This window comes from Rhopilema esculentum, chromosome 14, assembly GCF_057945365.1.
Source record: "Rhopilema esculentum isolate cy_ngs chromosome 14, ASM5794536v1, whole genome shotgun sequence".
In the NCBI taxonomy this organism is placed as follows: domain Eukaryota; kingdom Metazoa; phylum Cnidaria; class Scyphozoa; order Rhizostomeae; family Rhizostomatidae; genus Rhopilema; species Rhopilema esculentum.
This window is the reverse complement of record NC_142828.1, coordinates 3093097-3121095: the sequence shown is the minus strand read 5'-3', so window position 1 is coordinate 3121095 and position 27999 is coordinate 3093097. Positions and strand designations below refer to the sequence as shown.

Genomic DNA, 27999 nt, shown 5'->3' with positions numbered 1-27999 from the left:
ATGTTGTTCTAAACCTGCAATTTCCGCTTTGGTGTACCATATTAAGATTCATATTAAGATGCTAGCGTAGGTTGTAACTCTTACACTAAGAGCTGACGCAGAGTAACAACCAAATGAACACACCCTTCCTGAATCACCAGAGTCTCAGACCCCGTTTACACGGGAGAAACGGGATCGATCCATAAATTTGGCTTGCGTTTACACGAGATCGATCCCAAAACATTGTGTTTACATGGGATCGATCCCAAACCGGACCTTGGGGAGGAACGCATAACGCTTATGTCATTAGCAACACAAAGAAGATATCGTTGATAGCGCCAAATTTTTAGGAAGATTGACAACAAAATGGCAACAAAATCTAAATTCAAAAGTGGTAACAAAATGTTTATTTGGAGCGACAAATAAATGGCCCTACTCCTGAAGATCACGCTGGAGTACAAAACTTCGAAGTTAGCCGATGGCCAGGACTGGGAGCCTATTCGTTCTAAGTATGGGGACATCGATAAAAACTTTATAGCGGCCTATCCAAATGAGGAGGAAGAGGGTGAACCGTTTCCAACAGGCGACGCTGCCTCAATCTCTGTCAAGAATAAATCATTCCCATAAACCATTCAATAAAGTTGTAAAAGAATTCCTCCATATTGTTTTGTTTTTCTCTGCTGGTGGGCGCGAGGCGAGTAGGCGCGCAAAATCTGATAGAAAAAAAGCTCGAAGCACCATGTTCAAAGCACCTCCAATTCCCATCTTTTCGAGCGTTTACACGAGACGGGATCGATCCACTTTGAGTGCAAACGTTTTTCAAAGCGAACCCAAATTGGCATGGATAGCGGATCGATCCCGAGCGATCCCGTGTAAACGGAAGGCCGGTCCGTACCAGTTTGGGATCGATCCCGTGTAAACGGGGTCTCACATTCTTAACGGTAAACGTCCAAATCCCAGTGATGTTTTCTTACTTTTTACTCAGTTTGCAAGCCCTTTTTGATGATAACATCAGATTTGAAAAACTTGAAGCGTACTGTGTTTCAGAATGATTTGAAGATAAAGATAAAGGTGAGAAACAATGAAAAAATCAAACCGTTGAATTCAATAATCTATTCACAGAACTTTCTGCACATTGACACTGATGAACAAAATGAGAAAAAAGAAAGCTATGGGTTTACCTATAATCAACAACAGACTATCTTACTAACGTTATCGGGGTCCTCTAGGGATACCCCCTGGGGGTGGTGCTTCAATATTTGCCTTGGGGTTCTTCACAGTCTCGTCTACTGACAAAACCAAACAACATGCTTCCGAGGCTGCAGTGATTGCGTTGATCTTTACGACGGCGGGCTCCCACACAAATGCTTCGAAGTTGTCAGAAATGTCCTCTTTGTTCACATCGACACCATACCAGATTCCACCTGAAAAAACCAAAAGAGAAATATTGTAACAAGCTTACTCTCGAAATTTCAGTACCAAGCAAGCTCTACCCACACAGCTTACTGCTTCGCCACGTCACCAACTACCGTGTTCCATAGCCTACTTTTGCGTAATCGTAATGGCTTGTTTCGTGCCAACTTCCCGTTCTACTGCTCCTTTTACAGATTCAAGATCCTCATTCCAAAGCAACAGATTGAAAAAGATTAAAACGGAACACGTTTCAAAACAATTGCAACAGAAAACTTTCTTTTCTTTATGCACTTCAATTTCAAAGCACAACAAGAAACTAAAATCGACAAAAAAAAAAAACAAAAATCTGTTGTATTATTTTCAACTTCAGCGGATAAACTCTGAAGTGATAAATTTTCTTATAAAAAATCCTTGAGGCACGTTAGGTTAGTCGATCTTACTAAACATCCCCCGAGTGCGTGAGATATGGGGTACGCACTGCTATCTAAGAAAATGCTTATAAGAAATACTAATACCTCAAGGAATTATATATAATATATATAATACATATATATATATATATATATATAATTTATATTTCATATATATATAATTCAAATTCTCCACATACAATTCAAAATTCTACAGTACATACAAATAACTGAACTACATAGATACATGTTATTGAAACATTATGCCCCTCCCTCACTGTGCCCCCATCTCTGAAATTCTACTGACGGTTCGGGTTAAGCTAATAATAGTTTGCTGGAAACTAAAATATAAATGAAATAATGATAACTATTTTTTTCAAATAAACACCCTTTTTTATAAAAGCAACACACATCGATTCTACAGGTTCGTGTTACTTTAAATAACCTGCTGTTAGGTTAAGCTTAATATGCTAATTTTCAACTTCACAGGGATTTTGATTATTACTGCTTACTAATCATAGATCATTATTGTCATCAAGCTAAAAATATATCCTTTATACGACCTGGTTATAAGAGCAACCAATAACAAGCTGTTAGAATTTCCTCCTGACCAAACGAAATATTAGCAGCGGGCTGGCCCGGTTGTGAGTGCTGGTCGGGTCAACCAGGCTACAAATTCCTCACAATTATATTGATTACACCAGCCCGGCCTGTAAATTAGCGGTAAAAATTTTGGGGGGAAAATTGATTTTAAAAATGGCCGCAAAGCTCGTCAAAAAACCGTTTTCAGCTATGGGGATTTTAAGTTAAAAGTCTTGGTTGTTCTAATGTCTTTTCTTCGGCTTTATGATTTGATTTATGTTATCACGCCCGATAGCGCATGAGTCGTTCAAATTCGCATCCAGCATTGCCTGGCTGGCCCGGTTTGAATGGATTACATGAGAAAAACATTAAATTGCAGCCCGCTTTGCCGGGCTAAGAGTAAGCAGAAGGCGGGATCCCGGGCTACCCGTTTCCCAAGTAATCGAAAGTTTGCTAAACACAATGCATGCTATTGATACCGGGATTCCACCAAAAATATTCCTTCTCGGTAAACCGGGCCAGCCCGCTATCAACCATCTCAAAGACCAACCAAAATATCATTTTTAATGTCAAACTTTTCAATTGTAGAATAAACGCCCGTTCTATTTAGCGCCGCACCATATTTTATACAACTTTGATAAATGACTATGCGTTTTTTGGAGGAAGTACAGCAAGTCTGCCTTCTTTTGCCAAGTCGACAAGACTTTTTAGCAACATTTGTCGGTGTTGTTATATTAAGCATCCGGTCCTTGTGCTAGCATGCCGGTTAACGGCAACTCTGTCATACCACAAAAACTTCCTGTTAATGTACCTAAGAGAAAATCAAAATGAAACTCGCCAATACGATCTGTTTCTGTTCATAAAACGTACTTTTAAACAATTCTTTTAATTCACTGACAATGTTAAAAACCGCAGACAGCGCTTATACAGACTCGACATCAATTTCTGGGCCAAGTTATGCAATAAAACATTTCCTTTCATGTACATGTAGGGCTGGTTTAACCAAATACAAAGCTACAGGCAACCACAGTAGACATTACTCAGCAACTCCTACATGCTTACAGGACGTTGAGGGGAGATCAACTACCCTATTTTGAGATAAAAATTTCTTTCAAGGGAATTTTTGAAACCATCACTTAAGACGAGAGACCGGGACCCAGACTGTTTATTAAAAATTTTCTGATAAAATACAATCCTTATTCGTAAAACCGAATCCCTGTACATAACGCAAATACATGTTTCTGCAAATATCTATATGTATTTCATAGCTGTATGCCGCATTCTGCCATATTTTTCTTTAATATAATACTAGTTGTTGCATCAAAGACAACCTGAATGTTCTCTGTATCTGTTGCACAAGTATAATGAGCATAAATGTCCTTGCCACTCTCACGACTTTTGACGGCAAAGAACTTTGATTTTATAAACTCCCCAGCTTCTTCCTTTTCATCAGCGCCGGCATATTCTGGAAAACAGATACTCAACGGAGATTTGGTGATCTTCTCAGCAAAAAGGTCTTTCTTATTCAGGAAGAGGATCATGGGTGTTTTTATGAACCATTCACTGTTGCATATAACCTCGAAAACCTTGATGCTCTCTATCAGCATATTTGTTTTTTCGTCTTCTGCAAGAGCCTGGTCATAACAACTCAAGGCAGCACAAAAAATAATCGCTGTCACATTTTCAAAGCAATGAATCCACTTTCGCCTCTCAGATCTCTGTCCACCAACATCGAACATATTGAAATGCAACCCTTTGTAGGTAAACCTTGTCTGGACTATCCCAGTAGTTCTTAACCGTGATCTTAAAATGTCTTGTTCAGTCGGAATGTAGTTAGGAGCTCGAATTCTCCCAAGATCAGATAAATAATAGCCAGCAGAATCGTTCAGCTGATATTCCCGGGATCGACTGAAGCAGGCCTTTACTCCTTCGTCAGCCCAAAGATTCTCGAGAGCATTGAAAACTTCCTCTGTCAGGCAACCATCCTCGCAATCATCAAGCAACGATAACAGTTTTTGCTGATCGTGCTCACGCTCAGAGTCCGTGAATTCGATACCCAGTCGAGGCATGGCTTTCACTATGGCTAACATAGATTGTATAATATTGGCGAAGACAACCGACTTGTAACCAATGCTTTCATCTGGCGTGAAACCGTTATCGTGAATAATTTTCATTTGCTTCACGATCGTGCTTTTGCCAGATGCTCCTGTTCCTAATAACAATAGTTTAATTTCCTTTGATGCCATTTTTCCAGATGCCTTCAACTCTTTAGTAATTGTTCTGTCCCTCTCTTTTGCCAGAGTTTCTTCCTGGCTTGATGTGCACCCCATGATTGCCGATTCTCGAGTACCAAAGAATACAAGTAAACTTTTGATTCTCGTCACGCACTTTCATGCTAACCCTATCCACAGATACACCAACGTCATTTCTTTCCGAGTACTCCTTACCGGATCCTTTTTCACTTTCCATATATGTCAAAGAATGACATATTGTAACTTCCGTGTCCATGCTACTCCCCCTGGTTTCTACTCCCGTCATGGAAAAAACAAAAGTTTCAGAGCCTCTTGTTGAGCAGGCCTCTATTTCTTCCAAACAAGTTCAAGTTTGGGATTGCAGGACAAGTCGATTGGAAAAACGAGAGATTCCGTCCATTTTCAAGGTTAGCTTAGAGGAAAATTTAGGCCCCTGAAATTCCGACAAAAGTTTCAAAATAAGACTAATACCAACATAGGTGCAGACTTAGGGGGGCTCTAGGGCTTTAGCTCCTACTAACGAAAAAACATTTTATGGGAGGGAGGGGGGAGTAGGCTCAAGCCCCCCCCCTGGGAAATAAGGATGTTGGCTATTGATTTGTTAAACTAATTTTCCATCTTCCTGGTTTCACAGATAAAAATCATCTCACTAAATTACACTCCTTCGGTTAGACACTAATTGGATTTTGATGCCACACCCCTCAGGTCACTTTGAACATGGGCGTTTCCATCATTCAGGTCTATTTCAACATATAGAGTGAAAATCGTATTTGATTTGCTTTCCAAAAACTCAAATAGACAAAAAATTTAGTTCTTGATGAAGATTGAGCCTTGCATTATTCAGTTATTCTCAAATTTCAGCGATTTTGAGCCTTAATAATCTTATAGACTATATTCTTATATAAAAAAGTGTTTATTAGGAAACAGGTAATTTCTGTTCTTGTCTTTTTAATTAAATATTAAATTTGAGGTACGGGTTGATCATACTTTAAACTGCATACTATAAATTATAAGATCACTTAATAAAACTTCTATGTAAAATCTAAATAATTTCTCGAGATTGTTATTTTTATCAACAGCAGAGTAAATTTTATAAAACATGTCCGTTCGTTGCTCTTGTTTTTCTAGCAAATCGAGCCTAGGCGTGTTCTTGTAAAAAGCGTTCAATCTGATTCATACAAAAATTGACAAAAACTGTTAACACGTAGGCGAAGCGCTGAGTGCCCCCGGATTGACGAACAAAAGAGTGTGGACAGGATCTTGGGCAACCAAAGGCTTCTAAAAATACCGCCCACTCGAACAATTAGCCACTGTGACAAGAATAACAGCTGGAGACCTGGATACTAAATTGACAAAGGGAGGGACAAGTAACGCGGAAGCTAACTCTTGGTGAATTATTTAGTCGGTAGCATGTTGATGTAATGATTAGCATACACTGATCCGTAAGAAAACGGCCAAAATCTTTGCGAAAATATACGGAAAGAACGCAAAGTTTTATGATAAGTGAAAAAGAAACTGAAAAATTGGGCAAGTAAGCCTGTATCGATTGACTGGCGGTTGAATCCCAAAGCTCTAGGCCATGGGGTGCTCACAGAGCCAGGAAGATAAAACTGCTGCCGTGCGAAGTAAAATGATCGACAAGAACTTGAAGCAAGATGGCGTTAAAGCTTCAAGGGAAGTAAAACTGCTGTTGTTAGGAGCTGGTGAGTCGGGGAAAAGTACAATAGTGAAACAAATGAAAATTATTCACGAAAATGGATTCTCCCCAGAAGAATGCATTCAGTTCAAGCCAGTAGTATTTACCAATATCGTACAGTCGATTCAAGCGATAGTGAAAGCAATGGAGCCACTTAAAATAGAATTTGGAGATCCTGCACTAGAAGAAGACCAGAGAAAGTTGCCGTCCTTGGCTGGTTCTGCAGAAGATGGAGTCTTGAGCGAAGAGCTGGTCGCCGTCGTAAAAAGGTTGTGGGCAGACGAGGGCGTGCAGGCTTGTTTTGCGCGAGCAAGGGAATACCAACTGAATGATTCTGCCGGCTATTATTTATCAGAAATAGACAGAATTAGCGCTGCAGATTACACGCCGACGGAGCAGGATATTTTGAGAACACGTGTAAAGACGACTGGCATCGTGGAAACAAACTTCGAGTACAAGAACCTGCAGTTTAAAATGTTCGATGTTGGAGGTCAGAGATCGGAGAGAAAGAAGTGGATTCACTGCTTTGAGGACGTGACAGCAATCATATTTTGCGTAGCCCTGAGTGCCTATGATCTGGTTCTTGCTGAAGACGAAGAAACTAACCGTATGGTTGAAAGCATGAAGCTGTTTGACTCCATCTGCAACAGCAAGTGGTTCCTGAAGACGTCAATTATGCTGTTTTTGAACAAGAAGGACCTTTTTGCTGACAAGATCAACACGTCACCACTGACAATTTGCTTTCCGGAGTACACTGGAGCTAATACCGAGCAGGAGGCTGGGGAGTTCATCAGGATGCAGTTCATGAATTTGAAAAGCCAGAAAGCTGACAAAGAGATCTATACGCATTTCACTTGTGCCACCGACACCGGTAACATCCAGGTCGTTTTCGATATGGCCACCGACATCATCATAAAGGACAACTTGAGACAAGTAGGCCTGTTCTGAGAAATTCAATATTTTGATTACTGCCAAACCATGCTTCGCTAGCTCCAAGCAGCAAGTCGTCCAGGAGTCTGACCATCAATGGTGATCGTTAATCTACTTTGACCGCAGCTATCTGCAAACGATTCACTTAAAGATACGTTTTCATTGTTAAAATTCCAACAAAATCATCTCACAAAGTTTAAATTACAGACGCTTATAATTGAACAGTATGAAAATCATAATTATCCTAGAGAGAAAATTTGATCAATGCATACCAGCAAGGACAAATTTAATCTTACAGCAAGCGATGTGAAGTCCTTAAGTAGAGACAATTTCGCTGAATTTCATAAAAATATACAAGCATTGTTTATAAATTATAACGAGCATATTGGAGTTGATGTTTAATAGAAAAAGCTGGGATATAGATATAAAGATATTTAATATAGCAAAATTTATGTGTGGATGGACTATTTGTCTCCTAAAGAAGTCTCTCTCAAGTTATGTTCGGACGGCTCCACCCAAAAGTAAACCTTTTTTGACTGTTTATCAGGGTGTAATTGTTCATCAAATTTAAATACGATTGAAGTTTAAAAAATAAGAAACCTTAATCACTGTTTAGTCTTCTTAGCCTGCAAATACGTTTTGTTCTCTTTCTGTGGAAACCCAAGAACCGTGGGACAGAGTACCACGCATAGCTTCTGTCAAACATGTCCCTTTATTCGATTTAACTGATTAATCAAGGAACATTACCTATGCAAAATTCATTAAGAAAATATGGCAATGAGCACCAGAGTGTAAAACAAGGACTTGGTTATCACCTGGGAAATACTGCAGGCCCAAAGAAAAAACCCTTGGGGCTTGGGGTTTTTAAGTTGACAGGGGGTGTTTTCAGCCTTCTATCGAGTGGGGGGCATTAACATATCTATATACATGGTAGAGAAAGAAGCTTAGAAAAAAACTACACAGTTGAGAGCAGCCATGTTTGTAAAAGTAGTGAATTGTGACAAAGGCATACATAAAATCATTGCAAACTGGAATTTTTCAAAGTTGAGAGTTTTGTTATATTCGCCTCATGAACCTTGTGAGTTTTGTGACATTCATGTTTACTTCATTAGGGGGCGAAGATTTTGCATTGGCTAGCAGCCTTTGGGATATTTTACAAAGGTCTCTTAAATTTCTCCAAAATATAAAGTATGTTTTTCTCTGGCACACGAACTATTCCTATATTTGCACAGCAAGGCAGGCGTCACAATATAATGGTTCAGGAAATAACAACAGAAATCTCCTGGGTTTGGAAATGATCAATGTCACTTGACTTGACAGATACAAGTGAAAGGCACATTGCATGTCCAATGGTGTATATGTAGAATATAGGATGCGGTGAAGACTCTTAAGCGAGATATGGGGGGGGGGGCTTGTCTAATTTCCAGTCCTAGACGGGGGCTTAAAAGAGAGGGGGGCTTATTAATTTTCCAATGCAAACAATCTTATAAAAATCCCCTTTCCTTTTTTTGTTATTCAAATGTCATACAAATGTATAGGGGCACCGACCCTGGAGGGGCTGCAGGGGCAGCTGCCACTCCTGCCTTCTTCCAGGAGGTCTTTGATAAAGTTGTTGATAAAGTCATTATGTTTAATTTCAATAAGAACCTAAAATTTTTTAGAAAAAATATCCTTTTTTGCTGTCGGTCTTTGATAAAGGAAAAGTACATTTCAGAAAACGATAATAAACTTCAAAAACCAATGGCGTCTTATAAGATACTGACTTTTTTGCCCATGTGTCAGAACGCTTGATATATACATAGAAACATGCTGAAGTAAACAATTATTTGATTTACTTCTGTTTCTTTTGATTATTATTTAAAATTCTACTATTTTCCCACAACACCAACACTGCCCCTCCTGTCTTAGGCCCCGTTCACATTGCTCCGGATTCCAATGAAAACGGATAAAAAAGTATCCGTTTTCACCTTGCGTTCACACTGCTCCGCGGCGAAAACGGAGACTTTTGAAAACGCAGTTTGAAAACGGAGACTTTCGAAAACGGAAAAAGCAGTGTGAACACCGAAAACGGATACTTTTGAAAACGACAACAACAACAACAACAACAACAGCACAGCAAGATGCCTAGACCACGCTAAATTGAACAACTTCTCTTAACATGGTTGATTCACTCGAAGTTAGTACACTACTCCTTGAAGGAATACTATTGGCAGTGAGTTGTTTGAAAAGTTTATTAGCAGTCGCAAGAGAGGGGGCTAAATAGAGAGGGGGCTTAACAGAGAAAGGGCGTAATAGAGAGAGAGAGGGCGTAATAGAGAGAGAGAGAGGGCTTAATAGAGAGAGAGAGGGCTTAATAGAGAGAGGGCTTAATAGAGAGGGGGCTTAATAGAGAGGGGGCTTAATAGAAAGAGGGCTTACTAGAGAGGGGGCTTTAGAGAAAGGGCTTAATAGAGAGAGGGCTTAATAGAGAGGGGGCTTAATAGAGCGGGGGTTTAATAGAGAGGGGGCTTAATAGAGAGAGGGCTTAATAGAAAGAGGGCTTAATAGAGAGGGGGCCTTAGAGAGAGGGCTTAATAGAGAGAGGGCTTGATAGAGCTTTTACGGTAAATACAAGACCCCCATACAAATGTGATGGCTGTGTAATAAAGGGGAAAACTATATCATTTTAGGGAAAAAAATCTGACTCATTCACAACTTGTTGAAGACACTAAAATCGGGCAGACATCGTGTTCTGGAGAGCGTAGAGGAAGGCAAAAGTAAAACAGGAAAGTCTTTGAACGAGCTAGCCATCACAATATTGAAGGTTTTGTAAGAGTGAGTGGTTAAGTGGTTTCAATGCTCGCCCCTCTCGCATTACATACCAATATGGACTTTAGTGAAAGTAATGTCTTAAAAAGTATTTTTTAAACGAAAGGGGTCAAAAGTCACAGAGTTGAGAGAATCCGTCACCTTTACTCCGGATAAAATTTCGCCTTATTTGCCCCCCCCCCCCCCTCAGAAATTTCCTTGTACCTTTTCAATAAAAGTTTCATATTAAGAGAATTTAAGTGAAATTATCTATAGTTAGGACTTTACGCTTTGTTAGGAAAAAAGAAATGCTCAAAGCAAAAACGGTAAATTCCTCTCACTTTATATACTTTTATCAAGTTATGCATTGGCCTTATTGAAAGCAACCACAATGCCTGCCAAGACTTGGAACACTGACGTCAGTTTCCAAAGTCAAGATCAATCACCCCCTCTCTCCCACGGAACAATGTTTGTTTACTATGAAACAGGTTAGGATTTTAGGAAGCACTGTCTTTTGCGTTTCTTTCATGATATTTCTCTAATTATCCACATTGCTATTATCCACATTCTCTAATTTTTTTCGGAAAAGGAATCAAAGATATAAAATTCAACGCAAATTGCTGACAAATTGCTGGGTGTTCCAAGTTCTTTTGGCAGGGATTGTACATTATAACATAACCTTCCTCTGGCACACAGCCGTGGAGCCATAATATTTCTGATATTTGATAAAATAAAGAAGAAATCTGTTATTAAGATCAAAAACATTTGTTACTGAGCGCTTCATGAAAAAGTGAAAATCATGAAAGCTTCAGAAAATAAAACATACTACCACAATGCAAGCTTGACGAGTGACGAGTGTTTTATCCGTCACGCTTTCTTGTTTGCTCAAAATATCCAGATAAATAAGAAGTCATAAACTGTCGATGAAATTCCAGCTTGGCAATTACTCTTAATAAATTCTCATATTTTACCGATTCCGATCCTTGATATCGTTTTAAAAATTGCCCTTTTTAAGAAAATTGTTGGATTACCAGTAAAGTAGAATTTTTGGACTAACACTGCAAAAAGGTGTCGATGCTAATGCCCATAGAGTACCGAAGTGTGACGTCGCCAAAAATCTATCTTTAGAATTTCTAAAATTTGGCCGCATAATTTGAAAGAAAGGCATAAAATACCTCTCATTGTGCAAAATTAGTTAGATATGTTCCAAGCTGGGCGAGATATGGCCAATGAAAGATTTCAAGTTTGCTAACGGATTACTGTTGTTCTGGCCTGGTTCATAAAGTTATGAACCAAGACCAATTACAGAGGTTTGATGATGCAAGAACCTGTCCTTAAGTGGCCATATCTAAGCCAATTCGTGATGCCTTTAACTGATTGTGCATGCTAAGAGGTATTTCATGATGCTCTTTTAGGTTCTGGGATCAAAATTCAGAAATTCTAAAAATAGATTTTTATGACGTCATCACTTCGGTACTCTATTGAAATGTTTATGGTTGGTGTTCGAATTATTAAAGTCCTGGACAAAACAAGCCTTGGTATCAAGTGGAGGCAACCAAATTATATTGAATCAATATTGAAAAACCATTGATGTTGCTCGTTGGAAGAGCACTACATTCAAAATTACAAAAATACATTTCCTATCAATAAGATAAAAACTGACCCAAAGGCCAAGCAAAATCCGTGGTATTTGATCCTTGGAGGCGAAAATTGAGTCAACAATTCAAGTCTCCTGTTGGGTTCTACTTATTGAAGAACAAACAGACTGAGGTTAAACATTTGCAAAGTTGATTTGAGAATCAAATACACTTACAGCAAACGTTGATGCAGAATTTGATTTTATGTGCAGGAGCCATTCAATGCAGGAGCCATTCAATGAGTTAATGAAAATAGTCGTATATAATTAAGGCTGTTTACATGGAGTTTTGGGGAAAAAGTGGAAGTCGAATTTGGCAAGGCATTCTTTAGAACAAACAAGCATTCTTTCTGAGAAAATTTGAGGAAGAAACAATGTTGTACGCAATGGGTTTTTTGGCAAGTGGGACTTTAAGTAAAAAGTTCCGCTGAAAGGTTTTAAAATAAATGAACTGATATAAGCAAATAGGCAAACAATAAATAATCAAGAGGAGATTATGAGAAAACAATGTTTGCAAAGTTTATTATCACCGATGCAAATCAAGAAACGAATCATATCTTCAACTCTTCTGGCTTTCATTTGACTAACTGAAACGTTTTTGAACTTTTGTCTGTACATTTGCCTTTCTTTCAAACATGTGCGAAATTTACCTTAATTAGTTTTGCAATAAATGCTAAAATAAAGGTGTTCGCGCTAGTGGTTTAGCTTTTCAAACCCCAAATGAAAATTCGCCAAAAAGGAGCTTTCGAACAAAAAATAAAAAAAAATACAACATTTAGATTCATCGGTGGCGTTTTAGTGTATGCGACGAGTAATTGTATTCGAACAGTTCAAGCGATTATCAATGGAGGCTATTTAAAAGCACCTAAACAAACGGAAAAGTGCAAAAAAATCCGTAAAAGCCAGCTTTAATTGAAGAAAATCTTTTATGAACCATGCTTTTAATCTTTGATATGCAGTAAGTTACTAGTGCGCCATGATCATGCCATTAAAATAGCCAAAGAAGTTCGACAAAAAACGCTTCTTAAGAGTCTACAAGCTTTTCTACAAGAGCACTTGGCTCAAGTTTCAGCCTGGCGTTTCTTATTTTTTCGCATAATTCCAATCTCGCGTATTTTTTATTTTGTTTCTTAATCTTGTAATCGAATTTCCTGTACATTGCAGTGTTTGGACGTAAAATGTGCTTGATAAAACGATTACTGCTTTTTTGCTTATCGCTTTCTGCTATTCTGTTGCTATTCCTTTATTCTTCAATTCCTGCTGGCATTTTATTTCTTGAGTTTTGTTGAATTTCAGCCTGCCTTGTTTCTTATGTTGCTCTTATTTCGAACCTCAGCCTGATGTTTCTTATAAGGGTTGTCTTTAAAAAAGCATCGAACAAGTAGCAACTACAATCGCTATTTTTCTACATTTTTCTACATAAGGTTTATTTGCTTAGATATGCAAAACCCTGAAAAGCCCTCGGACAAAGCACTATTCTAACAAAGCACTGGTGAGTAAGAGTAGATGTATGTATACTGAAAGACGAGCCGAACCCGCCAAATCATTTTGATGATGTTCATTATATCTTTCGTTCGCAGCTGTTTTTAGACTTGTTGGATGCCAAGCTTGGTGATAAGAAATCGAAAGTCAAGCAAGGCGCTAAAAGCATTTGCCCATTCGATTCCAAATTCTCGACCGCGTTGCTCCAGATTTTTGTTACTTATATTTGCTTTGGAACAATGCATGCTTTGTAGCTCGGTAAGCTGCTAAAATTTCAAGGTGAATTGTCATTTGATCACTCATTTTGTGGATGCACAAAAACGTTTGTGGTTAGCGAGCTGTCTGACCTGGCCTAAAAGTCTGCTATTGTTATGTCTTTTTACACAAAATTCATTCCTACATTTTCACAAAGGTCAATTTTATGAACGAGCATTCATCACAATTGTGCTTGTGGCAGAGGCACACTGGGTGCTGTGGGGGCAGGTGGATGCAGGGGAGCTACAACTCATTACCCCTAGCGCCATATTTGACGAAACTTTGTGATTCGCCACTATTTTTTTTTAGAAATTTTTCAGGATTTTTCAGATGTTAAGCCTATCGAAATTTCCTACTAGCGAAATTTTGGGAAAAATATTTGCCTTTCCTACTGAAGACTTAATTCACAATGGAAACCTGACTGGTCGCTGCTAAGCTTTGCGCTTTCATAGTAAACTTAGGGCAATGTTTACAGCCTCGAGTCAATGCAGAATTTGCTCGTGCCATTACATCGGAACTGTAACCACGACACATCTATTTGTGCTGTAACCATGCCAACAGGACCAGTTCAAGAAGGCAAGCCTATACAAAACTGATCAAGTTCTGCTACGCAGCCTCTACATTGGGACGAGGTGAACGCTGACGGTTGTGGCTTCGTTCTGCCCTGTTGAACCGTTTTATAATTATAGCATAACCCTATCGTTCTAATAGGGGCCCTTTAAAAACTAAGCCACAGAGGCCAACGATAGAAAATCGGTGCTTACCTGACGCGTGCTTTTGACGCAGCTTGTTCAAGACAATAGTCGAATCAAAGCCAGCATTATCGCAAAGCTGCCTTGGAATTACTTCAAACGCCTTAGCCATGGCAGCTATAAGCAATTGCTCCTTGCCAGCAATCGTTCTAGAGTGCTCTCGCAAATATCGACTGAGTTCCATCTCGATGGCACCACCTCCTGCCACCACAGCATCGTTCTAGAATATAACAAATTTATTTTAATAATTTGACACAAAAATTATTTAATGTTTCGACACAAGAATCAATTCTTGTCGGGTAAGTTTAATTAAAGACAGTGAAAACTTTTTTGTTCATGGGGTCATGGGGTCAAGACGTAGGCCTACTCTTTAAAAAAACTAGTAAACTTCGATCAAGGGGCTTAGCCTTTGAGTTGAAATAGCAGAAATTTGAAAAAATTACTCGAGATTTGGTTTTGCAGAAGAATCAATCAGTAATCCTTTAATCACAACTTGTATTGATGAATTGGTCAGTTTTCATTCATTGCAAAGTAACTGATGGCCAAGGATATTTGAAAATCATTAAATTTCTTGAAATATTTTGAATAACCAAAGTATCAAACTTCACATGGCCACAGTGGAGAGTAAGGAGCGCTGGAAGTTTGAAAGAATCCTCATAGATACTATATAAATAGTTAATCTGTCTAATCTAAGTTGAACAATTTCAAGAAAAAGCTTTTAGAATTAGGCAGGTAAAGAAAATGGGCTTAAGAGCAAGTTTCCTTTACAACTGACCTTAAGAGCTCTTCTTACGATCATGATGGCATCGTGAAGGGATCGTTCTGTCTCTTCCATGAACTGTTCTGCTCCACCTCGTAAAATGAACGTGCATGTCTTTGCATTAGGGCATCCTTTGAACATGTTGAACCTAGATTCAAAGCAAGAGAGTTTACAGAACAGAGAAATGCAAAACGGAAATGCTGCGGATTTTCTTACCCGAGTTCATGTTTTTATAACATCACAAAGAAATATGTGTTATCGCTATTTAACTAGCTATGATGGTTTCTAAGACAGAGATTGTAAATTGAGGATTAAAAGACTAATCAGAAGCAAACACGTGTTTTATAACTAAATCATCCGATTATGACTTACCAGGGTCGGTTGGAAGGATGGACAAGAAGGCATTCAAAAGGTATGTGGCCGTCTCAGAGAACACATCATAATGAGGTTAAGGCGAAAAAAAACTTTTTTTTAACTTTTCTTTGCATCAAAAAGGAATTCGTGCTTGCCGGGGGCTTTTATTCGGAAGTGAGCTTATGTTCCAGAAATGGACAGCTTACATTGTGGGAGAGGGGGGGGGGGGGGGGTGGGTGGCGAAATTCGGAATATTAAGAAAGTTAACTGCTCAACCTTTAATAATCAATCATTAATACATAACAATTTGGCACAATAAATACTACAACACACCCTTTCCTTTAAATAAACACATTTGGTTCAACCACACACAACTGATATGATGATGTGGCTTCGTCACTCTTAATATTCACTGAATGTTATGCTAGCCAGAGATGAGTAAAAAAACCCAATGGACAGATGCACTTTTTAGCCCGTTTACTTATGCACTGATGAAGCCCGTATGCCGGGGCGAAATACTAGCAACAGTTAATTTACGTGTGTTTATTGTTGTTGGTTCTTGGCGCGTTAAGTTGCTAAATTTTTATCGACTTCTCGCTGCAAGGATTCCATTTGAGTCTGTCAAGCAGCTTGCTGTTGTGAAAGTGCATTTATTTACATAATACAGATAGGTTTCTTATTTGTTGGTCACCTCGTTGCCTGGAGTGCAGGTGACAGAGTGCGGAGGCTACAGGGGTATTTTTGGATTAGGGGCAGAAAGAGCAATGAACATTTTTGTAGACACTTTTCTATATTTTTCCAACATCTGAAAAGGAATTTACATTTGAAAATTTGAACAAACTGAGATTTTTCTCTTGCGGGTCTTGGAAATATTGCTTGACTTAAAACAGAAAGAGAACTATCTTAATAACTTCTTTGCTAAAATAGTCTGTTTCAAATAGAAATGGATAGCTCTTGTGACAATCTCAATCTCAAAGGTGGTCTAGTGTCTTCCTTGTCTTACAGGGATATTGAGACTAAACTTAATGTCAAAGAAAAACGGTTTAAAGATTGGTAGAAAGAAAATTATTACTATAATTTTTTTGTAAGATAAATAGGACATGAAATATAATGTATAAGATAATTGATCTCAGATTAATGAAGTGAATCCACAAGAGTTTTCAGAATGTGAACAGCATTTCAAATCATCATTGATCACTCTTGGGTAAAGATTTGTACAAAGATTTACGACGCATGCATTAAGATTTTCTATTTCAGCGAGCTTCTACATCAGAAAAATCACAGACTTTTGAAGTAAACCAGTGTTACTCTCCGATACACAATCCTCTAACTAGCTGTGAAGCTTTGTAAAATCACGTGATTCTTATTGTGAATTAGGCAATCAAAACGGTTTCACACAAGGCTTATCTTGACGGAAAGCAAAAATTGCTTAATTTTCGGCCCGGGACTGTTTCCAGCTCCCTCTGTTCTGAATAGTCCACTGCAACAATAACCTAATAGCCTTATAGAGACTTCAGGGTATTAACTTTATATTAACTAACAAACATCTAAAGTGCCATATAGGAAAGCCTGTATGTGTTATCGATTACTCGAGCTGGCCAGGCTAAAGGTGACACAGTTCTCTGGGACTACTTGCCTTTTATCTGTTTTACAACGATCTGATGGAGCAAAAAAAATTGAATGAACTAAGCTACCTATCTCCTCCAATTTGCACTTCCTCGAAGTCGCCGCATGTTCCTAGGACACTGTCATTCCAATTTTGGGCAGATGTTTGGATCGATCCACCACACGCTTTCATTGTTCGCTTCAAATCTTCTTCAGTTACTCTTCCTGCACAGAATATGTCCCTGAGATGAAAGATTTTATCATTGACAAAATATTCAACAGTGTAACTCGTAAAGGCCGGGGGGGGGGGGGGAGCGAGATTGCTGGCTAAGAACCTAACTGTATAAGGGCCTAAGGAAATGATCTGATTTTAGGTCCAAAATGAGTTATGGCTGTAGCAGGTATATGCTACTGCATTTTCTTTTGTGAAAAACACTCATTTTTGGGAGTTTCCAGATCTTGGCACAAAGTCATTTATACAATTGGTCTACCGAGCGAGAAAGTGGCAAGGGCAAGATGTGTGGAAATAAAGAACAAGAATAATAACACAGAGAATGCCAACATTGTTCAGACATGTTTGAAGGTTGGCATTTGTAGTTGGTAGAAAGCAAGAAGATTTGATAAAGCACGAAAGTAACAAAACAGAAGGATATGAAAACTACACATCAAGATCATTCATACAAAGACATTTTTGAACACCCGAAATGCCACATTAACAGCTTGCCTTGTACAAAAAACTACCCACTTTTTATTGATCCGGTTTCATGATATTATGCTGTTATCTTATTGGCCAGTGGTTTGCAACCTAATGCAAATTCACATGAAAATGGGATTTTGATCCACAATTAATTTCAGGTTGCAGTTGATTGCTTATTAAAGTTGCAACAAGTCGCATGCCCGTTTACACATGCAACTTTTTGGTCTCTTCACGTTGCATGAAGTTGCAGTAAACTGTGTTTAAAGGCAAAGTCATGATTTTGAGACGAGGGTTTCTATTTTAGTTGATAGAACACAAGGCAATGTTTTGAAAATTGTCAACAAAGAAGAGAGGGATGTTTGCTAGTGGTGTGGAGCACCGGAAACCGTTGTTTGAACACAGGCAAAAATAGAAACTTTCGCCTACATACTGACCTTTTTCCCTTTGAAAAAGGAATACAAAAACACGAAAGCGGCCAGGGAAAAGGAACTAGAAACCATACTAAAAAACCATAGAAACACAAAAGTCACAAATTATTACAGATTGTCTTTTTTGGACAACATTCAGTGTTAATTCCGCCGAGAAACGGACTACAAAGAAGAGGAACACCGAGGGGTTTTATCCAAACTTTCTTAACTTAGTTCTTTAACTTATCTTGTTTCGTATATAGAATGCGGATAGAAACATAATCCATAATCCATCCAAAGCGGATAGAAACATAATCCAATGCGGATAGAAACATAATCAATGACGTAACACCGAAGTAGAAGGCTACAATAGTTAAAAGAAAAATAGAGTCCTGTATACGTTCGGTACGTTTTGGAAGTGCATGTTTGAAAGTGCACTTGCTTTAGACCGGAGGCCACGACAAGTTAAGTTGATCAATTTTCAGTCGATTCGAACCTTCAATTTGCAACAACTTAGCCACTACTCCAAGGTCGAGAAAAAATGTCCCCCTCCCAACTCTGGTTATTATTTTGGTACTTTTAAGACCCCGCTCTTTTACTGAATTTCCTGCTTCATTGACAATAACCTTTGACAAAGTATCGTTATTCGAAATGACTTTAACTTCAAATGAGGCCGCGCCCCAGTTCAATAACCCCCTTGTGCATCAAACTGCAGACTTATCCATAGCCCCCTGGTCTATTTCCAACAGTAACAATCCAGTTGGAAGCAATGCTGTCCTATAACGAAGTCGTTAGTTTTTGAGTTTAAAAAACGGTATTTTTGTAGTCACTTTCATTGTGCACGCATCTTCGGTTTCACTACGCCTCAACTCAAAGCTACGGTTGCATAAAGAAAGCAACTGACACCACCAATTCTCAAGTGTATTTATCTTTCCATCCTCTTTATTAATGGGTTTCGCCCAAATATTCCGAATTTTAAAACGCTAAAAAAGAAATATATGTTGAGTATCGTATCGAAATATAGGCACATAAAAAGAAAAAACAAAGAAATTACCGATCTGCAAAATATTGAGTTGCAACGTCTCCAATCGGTAATTTTGACAAAACTACTTTTGCTCCACTTTTTACTATGTTTTCCAGCTTTTCGTATAGGATTGTCCATTCTGCGTCAACTATTTTTTGATATTCCTTTAACAGAAAAAAAAATTCCCGTAAGACCAATATAAAGTGTCATATGACATCTATAACTGTTGAAATAACAAAGCACTGTTAAAGTTAAAGATTTGGTTCCAGCATTTATTTTGAAAACCACAAATTCAAACTTCCTGGTTAATAAGGAAGTTTTTAACAGGAATGAATGAATGTACAATAGATGTTGATCTTTCTTCCTGCATGGAATTCAGTTGCTAAAAACTACAATTTCATCATTGTACAAACTATAATGTTAACATCATTCCTTTCCCGCTGGTTTTACAACAGTTAGTGGTGATCTCTAGCGTGCACTGATCTGCATTATACTGTCTTTGTCACAAAATGCGGTGCTTATACTGTGAATTAATAATTATTGAGTTACTTTTTCAAACTCTAAAGGCAAAAATATGGACACCTGCTTTTTGCCTTAAATTGAGCATAATATAGAATGTTGGGTAAGAAAGGGGGAGGTGTAAGAAGTGTTGCTCAGGCGTAAGTGTTAAGGAGTTCTCAACAAATTATTAAACCTTGACATGAAATGGCATTTTCATGACATGCAAGAAAAGTAGCTCATTGTGTAACCTCTCTGTTGGCTTTGCACACTTATTGAAAATGAATTATAAGCAAATAAAATAAAAAGTTATAGAATGAAGGCTTGGAGAAAAATTCATTTAGAAACCAGCAACCTGTCTTTGCGGAAATTTGAACTCTAGTAGGTATAATTTTAGAGCAAGAAAGGTGAGTGAGTAAGTGCCTGAGCATGAATTCTTGATGTATTCTGTAATATCAACAGTACAAAATAGCATTATTTTTAATACAAAGTCTCTGTATCACTGTAAAAGAATCACAAGCCTTTGTTACTTGAAGACTTTCTTTAACCATAGGTAAGCCCTAGATGTTAACTTAGCAATAGTATGAAAATTGTTCTGAAACTTTGGTGCTGAACTCAACTAAATCTGGAACAAGTCTTTGATATGCCATTGTGAGACACTGCAATACTTGATGCAAAAACATTAATGATCCTTTAGATGGATGCTAACCATAGCAAAAAAAGAAAATTGTTGTACAGTTAACAACTCATTACAAACCTCAACACTGTCAACTCTAACTTCCGCATTTGTCTTTTCTGCCTTCAACTCAAGTTCAATATTCAGCATTGCTATTTTGGGATCTTTGTATTGTTTAGGTTGCATTTCAAACCCAGCATAGGAGAATGTCTTTTTAAATGCCACACCCAGAACCAAAAAGGAATCCTGTACAAAAAATTGAATCAAGTATGTTATTTGCGGTTTGCGGTCAACCCACATGTTGTTTATAGTACGAAAAAGGCCCTTCTGTCCATTCAAAAGGACTGCTGTCCTGCCACACAAAAAAGTTCTGTTGTATATGAATTTATGTGCTAGTGTGATTCTGGCTACGTAGGACGCACCACCCAAAGATTGGAGGATAGAATAAAACAACATGTTCCATCTAATATTAGAAACAAAACCCACTCCCAAAGAGAACAGCCACCTCGGTCTTGCAAATCTAAAATTACAACTAAAACCTGCGATTCTGCTATCGGGCAGCATTTACTAGAAAACCTAGATTGTGCAAAAAACTATAATGGCGACATGTTTCTGATTATTGGTAAAGCCTGATCGTCGTTCCACCTAGCAGTTTTAGAATCTTTCTACATAAGCATGAAAAAACCGCTACTGTGTAGACAAAAGGAGTTCATTTTCACCTTAGGACTCCACTGGTAACATTCTAATAGGCAAGCGGCACTGATTGGTCAACCTATACAGTCATGTGCTTGTGTTTCTGATTGGCCTATTTCGATCCACAACTGGGTACATATATTTCTTAGCGTAGAGTTTTCGATCTATGTTCTGACGTTTTAAACTCTGAAGAGTGTCCGACGAAAAGCTTTAATTTACTAAATGTTTGCTTTTTTCAAAGCCATTTACAAGTTTTGTACCACCAAAAGATTGTTTGTTAATATAACTTGACAAGACATTTGGAGTATAGAGACAAAGAAATACTAGGATTGTAACAGTTCCTAAAGCCTAAACCTTAATCATTATAACTACAACAAAAACTAAATCAAAGCCAATTCATAGAGATCATGTGATTCTTGCAAAACAAAACCTGTGGCATCATTAGAACTAGAAAACTGAAAATTACCTCTAATGCACCACCTTGGACTTTCTTTGTGCCTATCATGTTTAATGGGAGTAATTCATCTAAATGGACCACTGCATCAACTACCATTTTGCTGAAAAAGTCCTTATGCCTTGCAACTAGTTTTGAGCTCAGAGCAGTTGCAGCACAGTGCTCTAGAAGACTTCGCATTTCTCTGAAAACAATAAAGACAGAGGATTAAGAAGGGAGTTTGGAGGTGCAATATTGTATATTTAGGGGCTTATGGAACAGTAAAATGTATATACTCAGTAGAAGATTGGATTTCTAGCACATTATAAATTATTCTGCATTAGAACATAGTAAGGCTGTTTAGCATCCGGCTAGTCTTTTAGTGTATAGAACAGGACAACATGCTAAGTTGCTGCTATGTGTTTCAGAAACTTAGAGTTGCCCTGTTCTATACACCAAAACCGTGTACATCTCTACTTTTATGTCCTCAAGCAATTTATGAGTAAACTTTGATTTCATCAGCATTCAGATAAGATGATCAAAGAATGTACAATACTAGCAACCGGCTCCTGATTCCAAAGAGTGCTTGGATGCAGACAAACAGCTGCCAAATTACAGTGTTACAAGGTGTCTACATTGAAAAATGAAATAAGCATTGCTTGAAATATGCATTGGCATTAACAGATCCCAGATTCAGATCTCAGAAACAAATGGAGAAAACTCAACATGAATTTTCAGAGTGTGAACAGCAAAACCAAATCATCATAGATCTGAATATATTTATGGCTGCCAAAAAATACACACACAAAAACACAAAACATGGTAAGATGTTTACTCACTTCTCATCATCTTTTTTTATCTTCACTGCAATCTCTTTTATCCTAGAGATAGCCTAGTGTTGAAAAAATATTATTTCATTAAGGCTTTGATTACCCAATAAGGTGTAATTGTTAAAACATGACTAAAATAAATTCTTGCTCTAGTAATAACACTTTAACAATCCACAAATTTCAGAAGTTATTCCTAATTTTTCCTTTCACTTATTAGGCATGCAACATTTTTTATGGAAAAAACTATGATGCAAAATCTGTTGCAAAAGGCAAATGCAACCTTTTTATATATACACACTGAGGAGTCTTGCATTTGCTGGCAGATTTCTATGAGGATTGCTGTAAGCAGACACAACAATTCACATAATTATAATATATATATAGGGGTAGTGGTAACACAAGATTAGAAATTTGTCTGTTGATATTTCAGGACCACAGTGCTTAATACGTCTGCATGTAGAATGTGATATAGCATAGAGTTGAAGAAAATAAAGCTACATGTTTTATCACTGCAAGCCTGTTTTGTGATTAACTCACTCTTCAGGAAATGATTAGATGATTAGTTTTATTTTCTTTAACTCTAGGCTATACAGGGGATACTATATATATAGTTAGTTTGAAATTTCTAATAAAAGGGAAATGAAAAATTTAACAGAAACTAATAAACAGGAAGGGTTTGAATAATGGAGGTTGAAAACTGGTTAAGTATGAGAAAATCAGATTGGTTCTACTTGACAAGATGGAAAATGGACAAGAATTTATGCAAAAACAATTTGGGTGAGTATCAATTCCCCCCATGATTAGCTCATACGTTCTGTGAGCATTATCAAATTACTTCGCTTTGATTCCCAGTGTCTATTGTTCAAATTTCAGTCCTGCATCTCGGTGAAAATGGCTTCAACCTCAAAATATTTTACCTGTTCTTTCAAAATTACTTATAGCTCGGATTCTGCTCTTTTAGGTTATTCAGCTTTGATTGACACAAGCCCTAACAATTTGTGGCCATTTCCAGTCAAAGTCTGAGGCCAAGAAAGATGAGCAGAAAAAAATCAGACTCAGTTTTCTTAACATAAAGATATGGAGCCATACAAAGAAAAAACATTCTAATAATTAGCAGATTAATAAGAAATAACGAGAACATAAAAAACAAGTTACACACACATCAAATTATGTGAAAGTCATGAAAGCAGCTATTATTGAGAATGCAAAGGAACATGGAGCTGGAAAACTCGTTGATAGAAAGGTCACTTTCCCCTGACATTCTCTTTAAATTTTCGAAGTTTATTTCTTCTGGCAAAAACCCAAAAAATTCACTTTCTTCGTCACTACTCGAACTAAAATAATTGCATGCGACCATTTTGTATTGAAAGATGAACAAACTAAACCTCTGAACTTTCAATTGTTGTTTTCTTCAGATTTCTGACCGTGACCTATCCAATCATTTAACACCATGTGAATCTATTTTGTTCAAACTACAACATGGTATTGTCTGAATAAACAATTAGAGAGAAAAATTGCTGTTTTAGCCAATCAGAACTCATGTTGTCGCAAAGCAACAGTCGGGACACAGAACACAATTAAATATATTGCCGTGTGGCAACATTTGGGATACAAAGCATGAAAAGGAATGTTCTCACACGGCAACAATCTGAGTATATGAGTTAAGTAAAACGGCAAGAAGGCAAATGCTTAATGCAAGATTTGCTTTCTATATTTTACATGAAGAATATCACTTTAGTGTTCACCAAAATTAGTGGAATCGATTGATGTATAGATCTATTTAGCTGAAAGACCTTGTGAAATAAAAACCCTTTTGAAACCAACATACCATATTTGTTGCCTTCCTGTAAGCTTTGATGACAGCCTGTGGGTGTACACCATCCTCAACAATTTGTTTAATTTGTTTCATAAATTCTACAGCAAGCAATACTACACTTGTAGTGCCATCACCAACCTAAATAAGACACAAAAGATATATTTAATGCCAAAAGGAAATAACTATTGACAACATCAATAGCACTGGATAAGTATATCAAGGGAGACATTTTTTCTCTCAACTGCAAATATCCTATCACTAGCTCCCTAAATTTCTTTGCATAACTTCAGCCTCACATGCTTCTTGTTTTGTTGTTTTGCAATTGAATTTCTTATGCATAGTAGTAACCGGATATAACATTAACTTGATAAAGTAAGTAAAGCTTCTGTCTGGGATGTTGCACTTGTACTGCAATTTATTTTCAGCAAAGAAAAATTTTTGATATATATTACAATGTCAATCCTGATAACTTGTTATTGTAACTGTTCTTTCAATGCTATTTTGCTCATTGCTATCTGTTGTTCTATATAGCTATTGTTTTTTTCTTCAATTTTTACTGGTATTTCATTGCTTGAGTTTTGTTGAATTTCAGTCTGCCTTGTTTCTTATGCTGTTCTTATTTCTTGGGCAAATCTCAGTCTGATGTTTCTTATAAGGGTTGTTCTTAAAAAAATGTGTAAATCAATCAAGGGATCTTATAACATGTCATTCTAATACTCAATTTGTAACAAAAACTATAAAACAACACAAAATACGCAAAATGCAAAATGTCAGGTCTTAAAAAATATATAAGCAAGAGAATGACTATGATGCAGGCCTGGCCGTTTGAGGCGAGCGATAGCTCGCGCTCGCCTCCACGCTCCCCTGGCAGCCTGAGGCGAGCTATGAATTGCTCTCCTAAACAGAACATGAAGGAGGAATTGCTCCCCTAAAATTTCCTATTCAGAGAATTATGAAAACGCACAAGGGTTAATTGGTTTATTTTTGTAACAGCGATTTCTCCCGTCATTGCATTTTTTGCAATTAACTTTTTACTTGTTGGGCGGTTTTTGTTATGATAGGCATAAACTTCGATCTATTTGGAAAAAGATAGTTAACCAAAAGGTACATTTGTAGCGATTAGAACCTTTCAATCTTAAGAAAACAGGAATATTTTTGGAAGGAAAGTCGAAGAAATTGGTAGGAATTGTAGATTTGGGATATAATAAGACAGCAGGTCCCTCCCAGCAATAGAAACAAAACTATGCCTCAAAGAGAACAAGGTACTCTGTCTTGCAGATCAAAAACGACAACCAAAACATGGAATTCCACTATCCAGCGGCATTTACTGAAAAACCCAGATTGAGTGAAAACTATAACGGCAACATGTTTGGCATTATTGGCAAAGCCTGATCATTGTTCCATCTAGCAGTTTGTGAATCTATCTACAATATAAACATGACCAACCGCTTTTGTGTAGACATAAGTGAGTTCGTTTTCACCTTAGGACTCCGTTGGTAACATTTTCAATAGGAAAGCGGCACTGATTGGACAACCTCAACAGTCATGTGCTCGCGTTTTTTGAATGGCCTACTTCGATCCAAAACTGGGTATTTTAGCGTAGAGTTTTCCATCTATGTTCTGACGTTTTATTCTCTGAAGAGTGCTAGACGTATAACTTCAGATTGTTTTAAAAATTTTTTTCAAAGCCATTTTCAAATTCTGTACAACAAAAATATTGATTTGCAAGAGAATTGTTGCTTTTGTGTTGTGCCAGCTTTACATGAAACTGAAAGAGTCTGTTCTTTTAAAAACTTCAAGTAAAGGGGGTGCCTAAGTCACAGTTAAAGCAAATACAAATTAAAAGAAGTAAAACATCACACTCCTGAATGAGGCTATCAAAGGCAACCGACAGATACTAAAGGGGCTTATTAAGTCATCTGTCGATTGTCTTTAAAGTACATTCTATGTGTTACTGATTTAGCTCGGCTCAGCAAATGAGGGGAGCGATTCACAGCTCGCCTATAAAAATACAAACGGCCAGGCCTGATGATGCATGAAAAAGCACTTTTCTTTTGTGATCAATCTTTGTTAATAGCCAGAATACTATTGAAATGAAAAAAATTTGTAAAACACAATAGCCTGTTCATTCTAAATCAGTTACACACTGATCCACTGTATTTTAGAATTGTCATATGTGCAACAAAAAGTTTTCACTGAAGATATTAAAGCTTTATAAAGATTACAAACTTTGTTATTACAAAATCTTTGGAATGCTCTACCCTCTTCCAGTTACCTAGACTCTTACAATCTGTCTTTATTCAAAACATATATAAACAACCTTGATATTTCTTCCCTCTCTACCAAAAACTTTCTCCTTTTCTCTTGTCAGGGCTTAGCTACCTTCATATATTAGGTAACTTCATACAGAAAGATTAAGGCAAGAAAAGTGTAATTGGCCAAGATAAAGGCAGCATCACATTAAAAAAACCTCTAATTGTCACTATGTAATTAATTTAAAATAATACCTCAGCATCTTGAGATTTTGCAATGTCTACCAATGTCTTTGCAGCTGGATGAACAATATCCATAAGTTTAATAATCGTTGCACCATCATTTGATATTGTTGCTTTGCCTGTGAAAAATACCTTTGTTATCATGCACTGCTTTTTAAATGTATATATACTTTAAAAAAATAGATTGAATCTCCAATTTATGAAGTGGCCTCTACCTTGAAGGCCAAATCACATTTTAAAGTCTCAATAATTTTTTTAAAACAGAGATTTGACCAGAGGGCATCACAAATTTGATACAGTCATTTTAATTTGAATATTCAAGCACTTAAACACGGGTTAAAATGATGGGTTAATCAATTTGTAAAGATATGAAGTCAAAAAAGAAGTTGGTTGTAGATCTTAAGATATTTGTATTGAAATCACTGATGCTAAATGTTAGAGCAATTTGTTTGCTGAGTGGGTAGGAAAAATCACATCATAACTGAAGCATTAAATATGGAGTTAGCATCTAGAAATTGATGTAATGCAGTATGTTGGAGTTAATGTCTAGAAAAATATATTAATTTCAACCAAGCTTGAAAGCTTGCATATTCTCTCAGGTATGATTTAGACTGACATCAGTATATGTAGCAGCAAGGATTTATGTTGGTTGCAGCTAGGGATAGTCAAAATGATGCATTCTATCCCAAATGAATCATAACTAGGAAATTATTGTGATTTATATAGGAATGCATAATTTTTGTTGTCAATTCCATGCCAATTTGACACCAATAAAGTAGAATGTATTTCATAAGAGAGTTTAGTAAAACAGAAAACCAGCTCTCTTTTGCACTTGCAGCAGGTGAAACGCTTCCTCTATTTAACATAAGAAGTGAAGAGTATTTGTTCTGAAAATATTTATTATTCTAAGTGAGTTGCTCTTCAATTATAGAGAATACCTCAAGAATACGTGAATTTCCCTGTTCACCTCTTCTAGGCAAAGAAGATGCAAAACCAATAAGAATTAGCTGGTATTTTTAGTTATCTTATGTATGGTAAATGAAATATTTAGGGGAGTGGTTGGGCGGAGTTGCATCGGACATATAAAAAGGCATACCTTGGGCATCCACTACCATCTTGTCCATTCCTCTTGGACCAAGAGTTGTTCGAAGCGCGTCACCAACAACTTCACATGCATTGATATTGCTCACAAGTTGCGGAATGCCTTGTGATGTATCTGTCCCCTCTTTTAGCAGAATTATCTGCGGACGCTAGCAAGATAAAGAGGAGAGAAATAAGCCAATTTTGAAGAAAAGAGTTTAAAAGACCAGCTTTACACATCGATAATGTGAAAAAATGGCATTTTTCTTTTCAGAAATAACCGATTAGCTAGATTCAAATGGATTTAATAGGAACTTACCGCGCCTCTTGGTACCATCATCTGCGCCATTTTGTGATTGAGTAAAGTGAATGTTCGAGAAACTGCCGCTATAGCCTCCCGCTCCTACGCAGGGGTTGCCTCGTACACCTGCTCTTCCAAAACAGAATGGATAAAACA

At 37.3% G+C, this 27999-nt stretch overlaps 3 protein-coding genes across 3 annotated transcripts; 1 reads left to right on the top strand and 2 right to left on the bottom strand.

Moving 5' to 3' along the window:
• Nucleotides 1-1077: 1077 nt before the first annotated feature.
• LOC135696428 (T-complex protein 1 subunit eta) lies at nucleotides 1078-27985 on the bottom strand. Its single transcript, XM_065215817.2, has 12 exons — nucleotides 27862-27985; nucleotides 27559-27712; nucleotides 26475-26581; nucleotides 23980-24105; nucleotides 22161-22213; nucleotides 21355-21526; nucleotides 20277-20441; nucleotides 19052-19185; nucleotides 16983-17135; nucleotides 14950-15082; nucleotides 14187-14394; nucleotides 1078-1403 (listed from the first exon to the last, which is right to left on the bottom strand). The coding sequence occupies exons 1-12, from the start codon at nucleotides 27889-27891 to the stop codon at nucleotides 1192-1194; spliced, it is 1647 nt and encodes a 548-aa protein (XP_065071889.2). The 5' UTR covers nucleotides 27892-27985; the 3' UTR covers nucleotides 1078-1191.
• Nucleotides 2631-5043, bottom strand: LOC135696429 (guanine nucleotide-binding protein G(i) subunit alpha-1). Its single transcript, XM_065215818.2, has one exon. The coding sequence runs from the start codon at nucleotides 4712-4714 to the stop codon at nucleotides 3647-3649; it is 1068 nt and encodes a 355-aa protein (XP_065071890.2). The 5' UTR covers nucleotides 4715-5043; the 3' UTR covers nucleotides 2631-3646.
• Nucleotides 6029-7720, top strand: LOC135696430 (guanine nucleotide-binding protein G(i) subunit alpha). Its single transcript, XM_065215819.2, has one exon. It carries the CDS (start codon nucleotides 6216-6218, stop codon nucleotides 7278-7280), a length of 1065 nt encoding a protein of 354 aa, XP_065071891.2. The 5' UTR covers nucleotides 6029-6215; the 3' UTR covers nucleotides 7281-7720.
• Nucleotides 27986-27999: the final 14 nt, after the last annotated feature.